General features: G+C 36.7%; 1 protein-coding gene across 2 annotated transcripts in view; it reads left to right on the top strand.

Moving 5' to 3' along the window:
- Nucleotides 1-14,864, top strand: part of arid3c (AT rich interactive domain 3C (BRIGHT-like)) — an 84,851-nt gene that overhangs the window by 46,994 nt on the left and 22,993 nt on the right. For both annotated transcript variants that reach the window (XM_084114254.1, XM_084114255.1), the window contains one exon: nt 3,375-3,447. In XM_084114254.1, coding sequence (XP_083970380.1) covers nt 3,375-3,447 — 73 coding nt within the window. The remainder of the gene's footprint in view (nt 1-3,374; nt 3,448-14,864) is intronic.

Consider the following 14,864-nt stretch of genomic DNA (forward strand, 5'->3'; position numbering starts at 1 on the left):
GCAGAGTGCTTTGAGAGCCATGAAACTAGCCCAGTCTAGGAAGTTTTTTGCCAGTTTACTGGTTCTCAGCCAGGGGCCACAAGATGACTCAAAATGATTCAAAATAAAGAGGAAGCAAGTGTTAAAATAAGCTACAACAACTGAAAATCAAGATAGTTCTTATTGTTATTCACCCCCTCAACAAGAATTATTTTAAAAGTGTAATTTCTATAACTGGCAAAGTCATATAAATTGATGAAATCTTGTAACTATTTAGCCATTTTATAGATTTTATGAATGTACATTTTTATAGTTATGCCAAGTTTTAAAATATTTTATCAGGTAGAAATTGTAATATTTTACTTGTGGATAATGGGGGCCATAATACAAAAAAAATTGACAACAGAATGCCACGATTGACAAATCAGAATCGGGTATTTGTGAGAGCGTCTAATAAATTACTCTTTGGAAAGATCATAATAAAAATATGTTTAAAGGGGCACTAATATTTACACCTTAAGTTATTTTACTTTGCCTTTATTTTCCCCTTACATCTGTGCTGCTAGCCAAGCTTTTGAATGAGCACGCCCATTAGCATAACACCGAGTGTGTATTATTTGCAGTGTCTCAGAGGTCACGAGGTATAGAAGTAAAAACATTTCCAAACTTTTAGGTCAACAGTCGGTCTCTGCTGAGCTTCCAGGTTTTAGTATGGCATGTAACAGCTCTAGACTGCCTGAAGCTCCATTTTAACTGGGTTCAAAGTCATATCCCAGCTCCCCCTTCATCGCTTTTGTCAAAGTGAGCGGTGTGTGTGTGTGTGTGTTTTCAGTCACAAAGAATGTCACCCTGTCACCAGCCCACGTACCTGATTTGAGGATTGTGAAACATGTCTCTCTTGGACATTAATTGTACAACACAAAAAAGTAGGGTTTTTTTCTTACTCCCAATCTGGGAGTCAGTGTCCCTGATTTGCTGGACCCCTCAATGTCAGTCAGGAGAGGTCTGGTTTTGTCCTGAAAGCCCTGGTAAAAATGTCTTGGTAGAAGCTGAACATTTCAGTTGTGTGTGATCATTTATTGTGTTGTCAAGAGCTCCCTCTACTGATATCCCGGCGAGATACTTCTTTCAGCATTAACACTTAAAGAAGAGCGATATACTGAGCTCAAAATTAAAAGCATATTTTACTTTGTGTTTCCTGCTTTTGATGAGTTCTGCAAATAAATTAGATTATAAAACATGCAAGTATGTCACTGGCATATTTTGTTTGTAATTCATCCATTTTATTTTTGTGTCCATACATGTTGAACCAGTAGTTGCTGAAGGTTGAGTCAGGGTGTGAACACAGTGTAACAGCAGCCTTGGGGGATTGACACTATAAGCAGCTTGTGTCATTCGAAACTACAAGGAATCATTGAGATGCTTTATAATGATCATACACATGTGCTCAGCAACTGAGTTGATCAGTAAGGATCGGCAGAATGGCTTATGAATGACATAGACGTGACTTGTGTGCAGATAACGAGGGAGGTTTAAATCAATGAACAATTGCTTACACTAGTGATTTAGTTATATTTATCATTTTTATAATTTAATACACAGTTTGTATCACACATTATGTCATTAGCACAATAAATGCAATTGGAAAGTGAATTATTTGGATTGTCTCCCATTGTCCCTTTGCACTCAAGCAGCTGAACTCCACATGTTTGTTTAAAACCTGTTTATCATATTCTCCAGCATGGTTTGAGAATATCTGTTATTTAAATAGTGACCTAGAGATAGTGGAGAATCTTTAATATTTCTGATTCATTTTATAATTTACGTTATAAACTAAATTCTAAATCTTTCTGTCCCTTTTCGGGTATAAATTAGATTTTGAATCTCAGCTCAGCAGTGCAGTGACATGCTTTTGGACAACACTGTATGTAATTTAACAAAATAGATTATGCCATATAATCAGTGATTTCAAATTCATATAAATCATGTCAGTCACACCTAGATTTAGATTTACGACTACATGCATCAGTGCTCTGCATTCCTGCAGTCATGATGCTGGGAATAGACCTAATATGACCGTAATGGACCACTCAAAGGTGAAGCAGTGCTCTAATGTATTTTCCATCTGTTAATATTTAATGCAACATTGTAGACGTCATTAATTACCCCTTTACTGGTCACCCTAGCTTAGTGATGACCTCTGAAAGTGACAGTGTCACAATTACATCACCTCAATCTTAATGAATCTCTAATTTACTGTTATAGCTCCTGGCACTTCAAGTGAAGATGGCAGAGTGGTGGATAGATAAAAGTGAGCAATGTATTTAAGATGTGGAAAAATTCACCTGGTATCGTTTAAAAATGAGAAATGCTATTTTAAAATGTTTCTTTAGTTTTGATCAAATATTTCAAACCAATTTGGGTTTTGGAATGTATATTTTCCCTGATTTATCCCAGAATGTTTTCTTGTCTTACTTGCGCAACATCTGCGTTTAAATAAGAGGAGCCGAATTCTCATGTTACACGTTCTGTGCCTGTTTCGTTAGGGTTTACGTTATGTCGCTCAACAACTTGCCACACAGTTGATCTGCACAAACAGATTAAACCCACACATATGGACAACCACTTACTTAGCAAGGGTAGATTTGTTTAAATGAACAGACTGATTCAAATGTCACCTTTATTGCCATACATCTTGAAATTATGAAGCGCATAGATTTTGACATCAGTTGCAGGTAACTTGACAGACTTTACTGCATTTTAGAGCTGCTTTCATACGATTTTCTTTGTTTGCTTGTCGTATTTCGAACAGAACATGTTTTATTCGTGCTGCAGGCTTGGAAATGTCACATATGGGTAAAAGCCTGTTGTGTCGTATTCACACTTTAAACCCACTGTACCTTTTTCCGAGGCATTGATTGCATTGGTCCTTTAATATTGGTGACAGCTAATACACTCCTAAATGATCGGTTATTATCTCCGGGGCCTTGTTCCATGTGCCCCGCTGTTTCCAAAGGTCATCCCTCTGTCTTCCTGTATCGACCTGCCCGCCTGTTAACGTGGCCTAAGACTTATTGAAAGTGAAGGTTGAGGGACATATTTCCATCAGGTTGCAGTCTTCTCCTTCACGAGATGGCTTTTAAAAGGCTCTTTTGAGCATGTCCATTCAGAGAGCGGGGACAGGATGAGAAAACATAATGGATATGCCAATAAATTGAAAAGCGCCCTTAAAATGCATGCGGTTTCCCACTGGTGTGGATGTATTAGCATCCAGCCTTAATATAATGCATTTAACGATAGATGCATATGCTTCACATTTTATAACTTCATAACTGTAATAACTCAAAGCAAAATCCTCACAATACTAAAAAAGCATCTTCTTTTTCATTTCACAGCTATACGAACTGGACGATGATGAAAAGAGGAAGGAGTTTCTTGACGATCTCTTCAGTTTCATGCAAAAAAGAGGTGAGTCTTGTTATGTACAGCTATTCAGATCACGAATGGCAGAAGCACACACCCCTTCACACCCACATTGCAAAACCACATGTTGCCTTTAGGTGATAAGGCTCACATATGGTAATTATAGTCCTTGCTGGTAGCCATATTCCATATCATAAAATTTTATTCACCGATCTTCATAGCAAAGCAATTAACAAAACAAGCTTTTTAAAAAATGTTTTTATAAATAAATAAAATAATCTTTTTTTAAAGAATTAATATAACGAGGATCTCATTTCATAAGAGCAATTGGAATAAGTAGGTTTGATATAATTGTGTGCCACCTGTGTTTGGAAACAAAGCATCATAAATGTCTAAGCACCCATCTGCAGTCTTGCCAACAATAGAAATGCAGAGTTTATTGTTTTGGTAAAGGCTGAGAATGTGTAGATACTATTGTGATAGGCTTTTTCAGGTTTCCTGCTTGAACCGTCCATTTCTCTGAAGTGTTGCTGCCACTGTGGCGTGTTTCTGCCCCTGATGCTATCTGAAACAACGGCTTCTGCTGTTTGTTTTATAATTACTCTCAGATTATGTGAAAACATCCCTGAGGGGATGACCTTGCCACTGTGGGGAAGGCAGCATCCTGGTATTATGTTAGCCGCCATAGCATAATGATTTTTTTTTTGCTTTATTGAAGAGGGAGGTACATCATCGGATAGGTTTTTCCCACCGAGGTGCTTTAGTCGACATCAGTCTCCGATATTTTATAGAGGAAATAGAGGAACATTAATGGCCTTGCATAATATGAGGAAGTTTGCAGCCTTTGAAGACTTTCCAAGACAGGACAGAGCTATTTTAAGTACACAGGACTGTTTTTGTTGTAATATGTTACAAAACCTCTGTTTTGGTAATATGGTGTTTCCAAGACAGGACAGAGCTATTTTAAGTACACAGGACTGTTTTTGTTGTAATATGTTACAAAACCTCTGTTTTGGTAATATGGTGTATTTTCACTGTAATTTTGGTTTACGTCCAAGTTGATTTGGTTTCCGTAAACTTGTTACACTTTTGTAGTATCTATGTGAGCAAACAATGTGTTTGATTATTTTCATAATACAATCAAATATAAAGATGATATATTTCTAAATAAAATAAAATATAATAATAAATATATAATATATGCTAAATTAGAAAAAGTTAGTGATATTTCAGAATATTGCTGTTTTTACTGTATTTTTGATCAAATAAATGCAGCCTGGAGAGCATAAGAGGTTTCTTTCAAAAACGGTAAAAAATCGTAACTGGCCCAAAATTTTTGAATGGTAGGGTATGTAAACAAAGTAATACATCAGCTTCCAAATAGAATAGAATATGTAATATATAATTCTGTTCTTCAGAGGATTTTCCTCCTTTTAGTTGTCATTTAAATTGATCTTTTTACTTTTAACACTAGAAGTGCCAGAATTCCATAACTACTAGAACTGCCGCAAGCGGTCATTTTGACCGCTAGATTCCAAACTCTATATCTTTAATGTTAAATACCCAATTGAGAGATTAATGCATTTATTGTATTAGGATATCTTTTAAAAACAAAACAACACCAAACTGTACATTTAAACAAGTTTAATTATACATCTATAAATAATAATATCCATAGATGTCCTGAACAAAATGACGGAGCAGCCTATGTTTTCATGTTTACACTGTTCGATCGCGCCCGCGCCTTAACGCACACACACACACACACACCATATTCCACAATTGCAATCTTGACATCGCAGCCTGTTCATTATAGCCATAATAAAATATAATAATAAAATAGTCAACCTAACATATAAAAATTCCACTGCTCTGTTTATATAGTCAGTAGTACAATTCGTACCATTTTGTGCATGTGAAGAGGATGATTTTTTCCATCGATATTGGAACGTGAGTGAAGTAGCCTACAAAGCCTATAATAAAGAATAGTTTACCATCCAAATACATCGCAAAATGTTGAAACATTTTGATTCTAATTAGAGAGTTATGTGAGCCCAACGCCGCTTACTTTCACTTTCGCTTGAAAGTAGCCTATTTCATTTTGGCTTGTTTATAGTTATTTTTTCATTCTTGTTCTGTTCTGAATATCATTACATTTAAATGATTTGTTGTGGAATATGTTTTGTGTATTTTCTACCACATTTTATTGTTGTGTATATTGGTATATGTATAATAATACCACGAAATTCAGTGCGGTCAATCTGACCGTCTATGGCCGAAATAGGTAAATATGTTCATTTGTTTTTTTGCCTTATGTGTAATTTATATGAAAAACATTTTAAATGAAAATACAGACACTTTTAGGAAAAGTCAGGTACTAGCACAGGGGTGGGCAAACTTTTTGGCTCAAGGGCCACACTGGGTTTTAAAATTTGACAGAGGGCCGGCCCAGTAGCAGATTATGAAACACGATCTCATGAAAGTGTGTATCTATACCACGAATTTTATTTCTCGTGCCATTTATACGCCAAAAATGTTTGAGGTTAATTTTTAATTAGTCATATGTTAGATAATTATAGCCTATACTTTTTAAATATTGTTTATCCTTATTATTATTTAATGGTCCTAACAGTAAATTAGAAAGTGTACACTTAGAAGAGTAAAAATGACAGAAGGTTAGGCTACGTTAATTCAACTTTATTAAAACTGCATATGGCAATCAATTTGCACTTCAAAAAGTCATAGGCTACATTTGTGGGAAAAAACGGAATAAACGAATATACAAATTTATTTTAAGAATAATAAAATAAAACATAAAAAGCAAAGGCAGATCAGAACATTTAATGAAAAAAAAAACGGGTTCTGTACATGGCAGACAGGGGAGCGTAGCCGAAAACCGGGCGATAAAGGTCGGTAAACGGAATCACTCAGTCAGGATACATCCACAAATCCAGAGGAGCAAAGAAACTAAATAGCAGACAAATCAAAGGAAAAACTAAACAGGTGTGCAAGCGGTTACCAAACATTTTTTTTTCTCTGTGAGTTTCCAAAAAAGGAAAAAACATTAACGTGCAACAAGTCTATGCGCTTAAGTCGCTGTCTGTTTGGTTTCCATGGTGACGCGTCATTGCTTGTTACGTGACACACCGCAGCCACAACAGCGCTGAATGAATTATGATCTGCTTTCATGTCATATTTTCCTTTTTTACAGCTATGGCATGCAATATCTGATATTCCGATTGTCAAATATATGCAACGCAATATATATATATATTACGCAAAGTATTGCAAGAAAAAGGCTAAATGAATGCGATCTTAAGACAATTTTTTAAATACTCGACGGGCCGGATTAAATAGCCGGGCCGTATGTGGCCCGCGGGCCGTAGTTTGCCCACCCCTGTACTAGCAGGATTTTATTTATTTTTTCAACAAAGTTATTGCAGATATAAAATTCAAAACGGTCAAAATGACCGCCATGGCAGTTCTAGTGTTAAAAAGTTTACTTTTTACGTTTTATTGTACATTAAAAGCCGTAGCTGTAATATAACATATACAGCCAATATCACACCACTTTTGTTTGAAATGTGCTTTGAGTATGATTGACTGAAAAGTTTTATTATGAACTTGTCAGGTGCAGTGGTCTGTAAGACAAACAGAAAATGCAGCAGATTGTTTTCTGAGAAAGAAGAATTGAGCAAGAAACGCTCTCTTAATCCATGAACAATGATGTGCTTTTCTAACAGTTGTGACTCTGGCTTCCTTACACATTACACTAAAGGTACTTGGCAGGATCTCAATAAAATCCTTGCAGATTTTCAGTAATACAATATATTATTACTGAATTGCTCACAACATTGTGACAGCTGGCTATTCAGAGCTCACTTCATGCTTTTGTCCATATGCACTACATATTAGTGCTATGATGTTGTTGTTGTTGTTACAAGTTTTACATCCAAGAAGGGGAGATATTCAGCAGTCTGTGTTTGAAAATGTACAGTATTGGATTACTTTATTTTTTTTATAATAAATGAGTATATTATATATTTATTCATAATTTAATTAATTTTAATAAATGTTGTTTCCCTTTTCAAAAAGATGCCGCATTAAAATTAATAGAGGAAAAATAAAAAATAAAAGATTTTGAAAATAGTCATAAAATAAACTCATAATAAGCCTTTTAATAAGTCAAAATTACTAGTAAAATGAAAATGCAATCGTAGCATTACTAATTATAATCCATTATAATTAGTTACTTTTGTGTCTTTTTTAATCAGTCAAACATACAGTGTTTGAGAGCAAAAATAATTATATTGTATAAAAAAAAATATTGCAAATAAAAAGTCTTCTTAAAGCTGTTTTAATTACAAAAATAAAGTAATTAATAGCAAACCTCTTTGCAGTGCGAGTACATTATTGTTTGTCTTTGTGTAGTTTTCATCACTCGCGCACAAATTTGCTCTCTGTTCTGCTGTCACTGTTTGTGACTCTAAAACCTTTGCTTGCAGGTTGAAATGTCTTGAACTCAAGTGAAGCTGCTCTTCAGAATGAAAGACCGGTTTCTATTGGTCACTCTCCCTTGGCGCAATAATTCGTCTTCATTGTAAAAATTTAAAACATATTAATGCTTACAATTAAAGTTACAAAAGATATTTAGTCAAGAGCAGAGAGTGATTTTCTTTTTGTCTTTTGTTCTTTTATTAACATGACAGACAGCAGCAGGAATATTAGGCTGCTGTCACTTTAAGAGTTTGTGCACGGATCCAATACACTGTTACACATCATGCGTTTTCTCTCAACTATTTACGTTCCAAAACGTAAACTGTGTTTAACTGAATACTTGCCAAGACGACCATTTTGCCAATTTTGTGTGTATTTGACTTTTTAAGCGCAGTAAGCCACTCATTTTGGTACTATATTATACTAGCCACATATTTATTAGCTTGATGTTTCATCTTTACAAACGTTTCTATCTGTTAGTTTAGTGACGAGGACAGAATGCAGAGCTACCGGATTTTCGTCATAGAATGGTGGGAGTTATGACACGTAATATGAGTGACAGATCGGACGGATATCATAATTTACTGAAAAATGAAAATAAAGAAAAATATAGCTGCAAGCAGCCATTACCGGGGCCAAGCAGAATAAGACGACAAGACATGCCAACATGTCTGAAAGTGTCAGACCAACTGCAACAATGAGCAAGTAAAGACATTTAAAGAGGATTTTAGGCAAAATGCCTGAAAAATCATAGAAACAATAATTAAAAATATGATTTAATGGATTATCACTTTCGACCAATAGGTGGCGCAGTTACAAAACTGATGTGATGTGGTCAGAGTGAAGTGACAATGACACATACAAAGTTTGGTGTCAATATGTCAAGGCATTGCAGAGATAAAGCCTGAATAGTGCTATTAGCATCATGCCTCAACTTTGCTGCTGCGCTATACGAAAACGGTTTTGTCTATCGACACAAAATCCATAAATTTTATTCGGCACGGTCTGGAGATGATACGATTCGATTTTGGTGAAAATCGGACAAACAGTGTAGGAGGAGTTCGAAAAAGTAGGTTTTGAATGTACAGTGAGGAAAATAAGTATTTGAACACCCTGCTATTTTGCAAGTTCTCCCACTTAGAAATCATGGAGGGGTCTGAAATTGTCATCGTAGGTGCATGTCCACTGTGAGAGACATAATCTAAAAAAAAAAATCCAGAAATCACAATGTATGATTTTTTAACTATTTATTTGTATGATACAGCTGCAAATAAGTATTTGAACACCTGAGAAAATCAATGTTAATATTTGGTACAGTAGCCTTTGTTTGCAATTACAGAGGTCAAATGTTTCCTGTAGTTTTTCACCAGGTTTGCACACACTGCAGGAGGGATTTTGGCCCACTCCTCCACACAGATTTTCTCTAGATCAGTCAGGTTTCTGGGCTGTCGCTGAGAAACACGGAGTTTGAGCTCCCTCCAAAGATTCTCTATTGGGTTTAGGTCTGGAGACTGGCTAGGCCACGGCAGAACCTTGATATGCTTCTTACGGAGCCACTCCTTGGTTATCCTGGCTGTGTGCTTCGGGTCATTGTCATGTTGGAAGACCCAGCCTCGACCCATCTTCAATGCTCTAACTGAGGGAAGGAGGTTGTTCCCCAAAATCTCGCAATACATGGCCCCTGTCATCCTCTCCTTAATACAGTGCAGTCGCCCTGTCCCATGTGCAGAAAAACACCCCCAAAGCATGATGCTACCACCCCCATGCTTCACAGTAGGGATGGTGTTCTTGGGATGGTACTCATCATTCTTCTTCCTCCAAACACGTTTAGTGGAATTATGACCAAAAAGTTCTATTTTGGTCTCATCTGACCACATCTGACTTTCTCCCATGACTCCTCTGGATCATCCAAATGGTCATTGGCAAACTTAAGACGGGCCTTGACGTGCTGGTTTAAGCAGGGGAGCCTTCCGTGCCATGCATGATTTCAAACCATGACGTCTTAGTGTATTACCAACAGTAACCTTGGAAACGGTGGTCCCAGCTCTTTTCAGGTCATTGACCAGCTCCTCCCGTGTAGTTCTGGGCTGATTTCTCACCTTTCTTAGGATCATTGAGACCCCACGAGGTGAGATCTTGCATGGAGCCCCAGTCCGAGGGAGATTGACAGTCATGTTTAGCTTCTTCCATTTTCTAATGATTGCTCCAACAGTGGACCTTTTTTCACCAAGCTGCTTGGCAATTTCCCTGTAGCCCTTTCCAGCCTTGTGGAGGTGTACAATTTTGTCTCTAGTGTCTTTGGACAGCTCTTTGGTCTTGGCCATGTTAGTAGTTGGATTCTTACTGATTGTATGGGGTGGACAGGTGTCTTTATGCAGCTAACGACCTCAAACAGGTGCATCTAATTTAGGATAATAAATGGAGTGGAGGTGGACATTTTAAAGGCAGACTAACAGGTATTTGAGGGTCAGAATTCTAGCTGATAGACAGGTGTTCAAATACTTATTTGCAGCTGTATCATACAAATAAATAGTTCAAAAATATATATTGTGATTTCTGGATTTTTTTTTTTTAGATTATGTCTCTCACAGTGGACATGCACCTACGATGACAATTTCAGACCCCTCCATGATTTCCAAGTGGGAGAACTTGCAAAATAGCAGGGTGTTCAAATACTTATTTTCCTCACTGTAAATCTAGATGGCGGACAGGAAGTTCGGCCAAATAAGGAAAACTTGGTATCTATGTTCTCAGCTTGACCCAAGGAATCTATTAATACCAGGGGCATTTCAATAGGCAGATTTATTCAAAAGTTATTAGCATTTTTAGAAATTTTCTTATAACTTTTGACCAAAAGGTGGCGCTGTCTCGAAATATGTTGGGTACTTTCAGGGGATGGTGTTGATGGCACATTCTGAGTTTCATTAAATTACACCAATGCATTTGTTTAGTATAGCATTTTATTTCACAAAACTGTATTGAAGTCAATGGGAATTTCATGTTTTGTTCTATTATAGCGCCACCAAGAGGCTCAGTCCCACAATTTTTTTTATGTGTCCTCAGAGTGAGACCAATTTTGAGTGTGTCAATTTTGGTGAAGATATCTCAATTCACTTTGGAGTTATAGACATTTATATGAAAAAACACGTAAAAAATGACTGACACATGACTTTGATTGGATTTTACTACCCCTTACTATCAATATTTTTGCATTTGGGCATTGACGTTTAGCTATCGACCTATGTTTCCAAACTTCTGACGGTGGTTTCGTCTCGATCGGACAAGCGGTTTCGAAGATATAGCCAAATGTTTAAATAAGCCAAATAAGCGCTAAATCACAACGCTACACAAACCGTAAGGCGAAACCTAGCATGTTTGGTATCGTAGGACTCGGCAAGGATTCAGGAGTCTAATTAGATGAGTCTCGTGAAAATAAGTCGACCACACCCAAAGTTATAAGCATTTGGAAAAAAAAATCACCACTAGGTGGCGCTGTTTCGAAACTTCTCACGCTCCTTCAGGACATCGTGCTGATGACCCATACCAAGTTTCGTAACAATCCATTCATGCGTTCTTAAAATACAGCATTTTAGCACAAAATTCAAAATGGCCGACAATCAAAATGGCTGATATGGTAAAATTGGATATCAGTCGACTCGACATGTTGCCCTGAATCTAACGAGACCACTTTTATGATTTTTGGACAAACTGTTCCGAAGTTATAAGCAAAAATAGCCATTTTTCATATCTCCGGACCAGTAGGTGGCACTGCGCCGAAACGCAGCATGTAGCCTCAGGTCATGCTTGTGATGACATGTGCCAAGTTTGGTCTGAATCCGATAAACCGTTGCGGAGATACAGCCTTACGTCTGTTTTCGCAAGCGCTACGTAAAATTTGTTTGTGGGTTTTTTCGAAAACTGTTAAGCGAATCAACTTGAATTCCATAACTTTTTGTCGGCATGGTTCTGTAGATGATCTGGTTCAATTTTCGTGAAAATCGAAGAAACGGACTAGGAGGAGTTCGAAAAAGTAGATTTTTCGAAAAATTCAAAATTCAAATGACGTCATAGGGTGCAATCGAATCGTCTTGAGCTATGGAATCAGAAGAAAAAGGAATTTTGTTTCTAGCCCTTGTGGTTCAAAAGTTATTAGCATAAACATGAGTGCAAATTTGGACAGCTGGTGACGCTAGAGGGAATGAGTTGGAGACTCCAAATTTGCTATGGTGACTGTTCAGTCTGTCCTCTATCAGTGTGCCAAATTTCATAACTTTCCCGCAAGCGGTTCTATGGGCTGCCATAGACTCCCAGAGCGGAAGAAGAAGAATAATTATTTTTGGTATGCCAACAGATACAATAGGTGCCTACGCACATTCTGTGCTTGGCCCCTAATAAATACATTTATTTATAAAGAAATATTAAGTAAACATGAGAATCCATAATTTTTTTCCCAAATGTGCACACTTTTGGACTAAAAGCCATAATGGATGTTATATTTGATATATGTGATCACAAATAAAAAGGAGCAGACGTGATTGAATACATCTCGTTATTTCATTTGAAATACCAATAACTGGTATGGTTTTGCATGTTTGATGTGTATTTCTGAGAGAAATTACTGTCACTGTTAACTGTTTTTATCATATACAGTGGTCAAATATTGAAGCTATAGAGCCACAAGTTATTCTAATGATATACAGTTCAAGATTTAATAAGACTGTCATAGTAATATATTCTCTGAACTCGATACCTTATGGATGAACTCAAGCCTCAACAATTGGACTCGACTGTTATTTAATAACACACTGTCAATTGTGACAAAACCTCCAGATGTTATGGACATCGCCATTTTTGATACTGTCGCAGAATGTGGTTGTGACTTCAGCTGTCCGTTCATACAGATATGTATTCAAGCAGATACTTTCATCTGCAGAATAAACGAGACATTTCAAGACTCAGTTCATCCCAAACAGCGACTATGAATGCAGCCATCATGGACATTTGTATTACTGATAGATGCCTTTTAATTCTTTGCACTTAGATAAATCTTTTATCTAGAAAATGTTTGAATAAAACATTGAAATATTAATGGCAGAAGTTACAGTTATTATTTATTGTTAGGGAAAGTAAAGGATTAATCGACTGATCAGAAAATAATTCAATAGATTATTCGACTAATCGTAAAAAAATCGTCAGATTAATCGATCATCAAAATAATACTAGTTAGTATTATACACAGTAAATCTTTTCTGAAGCTTTCCATAGCAGTCACAGTTTCCATACCAGTTTTTTGTAGTATACTTTGTTTATACATCACGTGTGGCCATTTTTGACTAGTCAAACTATCTTTGCAACAGATTTTCTTGTTTTAGCAGAACTTGGTGGTTTGGTTTAATGTTTGATGCAGTCACAGGTCACATGATATCTGATGTATTTTTCCTGCGAGGCAACAGATGACAGAGAGGACTGAGTTGTCATTTAACTCTGTCTCATCTGTTTGAATTTGTGATGACAGGAATGCAGGCCAGGTTTTATCACGGTTCATGCTGTTGTTATTGCGCCATGGGCTAATCCATCTGAGACAGCCAACGAGGAGTCACCCAGTCTAGTGATGCCATCACATAAAAATGCCTGAATGCAGCGAAGTGAAGCTCTTCCCGTCAGCTCAGGCATTAGATCAAATATACTGTAATTAAATCAGCCTCTGTTCTTATGCTTGATGTATAAATCTGTATTGATCTGTATAGAACACCTAATGCAAGGGTTCACTTACTTTTATACAGATTGGATAAAACATGTAAATGTTTATACAATTTTTAAAGCACCTGGGGTATTTTAAACAAACATTCATTTAACTATCAGTTCATGCTTTCTGTGATTGACACTTTAATTTAAAAAAAAAAAAAAAAAAATCTGCCCTATTGTTTTAGAATAAAGCTTTTTTTATGTTATGGATCTGCCTATAAATGAATCTCTCAGCACATAATCCAGGTTTACCTGCTGTACTTGTTTTACTGTTGTGTTGTGTTGTGTTGTCAATCATGTTTCCATGGTGTTAAAAGACCGAGTGGCTTTCATAGCTGTTTTATCACACTGACAGCGTGAATAGAATGGGAACTCCCATTTAACATTCTCCATATTAAGTATTGAAACTCATTATGGTGATTTGTGAATGACAGTTGGAGCTGTTTGTTAACTGAGATGAGACCACTGTGACAGAGATTCACGATACATGTTCACTCAGTAGATGCTAATAGACCGGGGCGGTTCTTGGGTCACTGGGTATCTGGGGCTTATGAGGCCGAAGTATAGAAACAGATTGTGCCTCTGCAAGTCTACACCTACCGTCTAAACATAGATGTTGCATATGGATATATGTTATTTTTGGCAATCAGAAAGTCAAAGTTACAGTAGTACTATGGGATATTTTGTCAGTGACTGTGGTTAAATTCCTCAGATCTGACTGTACACGTTGTTGTCATAGGTCCATTTTCCTTCGCTCGGGAGCTTCAAATTTCTGCGTGTGCTTCAACAGGGACAGGTGATAATTTGATAATCCTGAGTGTACTTTTTTGTACTAGAGCAAAATCGTTTGCTCCGGTGAAATTTTAAAATATGCTGCCCTCACTGACATGGGTGTTCAATGCAGCACATCGTTAGTGGTTTTTCTTGTTTAAAATTTGGTAGGGATCATATTACAGGCGACATACTGCATATTATAAATGACATTTCAAGACATATTTGGATTGAATAAGATTAATGGCATGTTGCAATTTGAGCCGAAAACACAAACAGCTAATATCACATTACAGCTCTTATTAAAAGCTGTACTTGCTGAGAGTTTTTTCCTGAACTTTATTATCGCAGCTCTTTGACAACGTTGACAACAGGTTTCCCTGGCGAATACTATCTGTATCACTGACATTCTGTAATCAGGCAGGTTTTGTTGTGATTAAGATTTTGCC

Source organism: Abramis brama (assembly GCF_963993115.1).
Source record: "Abramis brama genome assembly, chromosome: 5".
Taxonomy (NCBI): Eukaryota; Metazoa; Chordata; class Actinopteri; order Cypriniformes; family Leuciscidae; genus Abramis; species Abramis brama.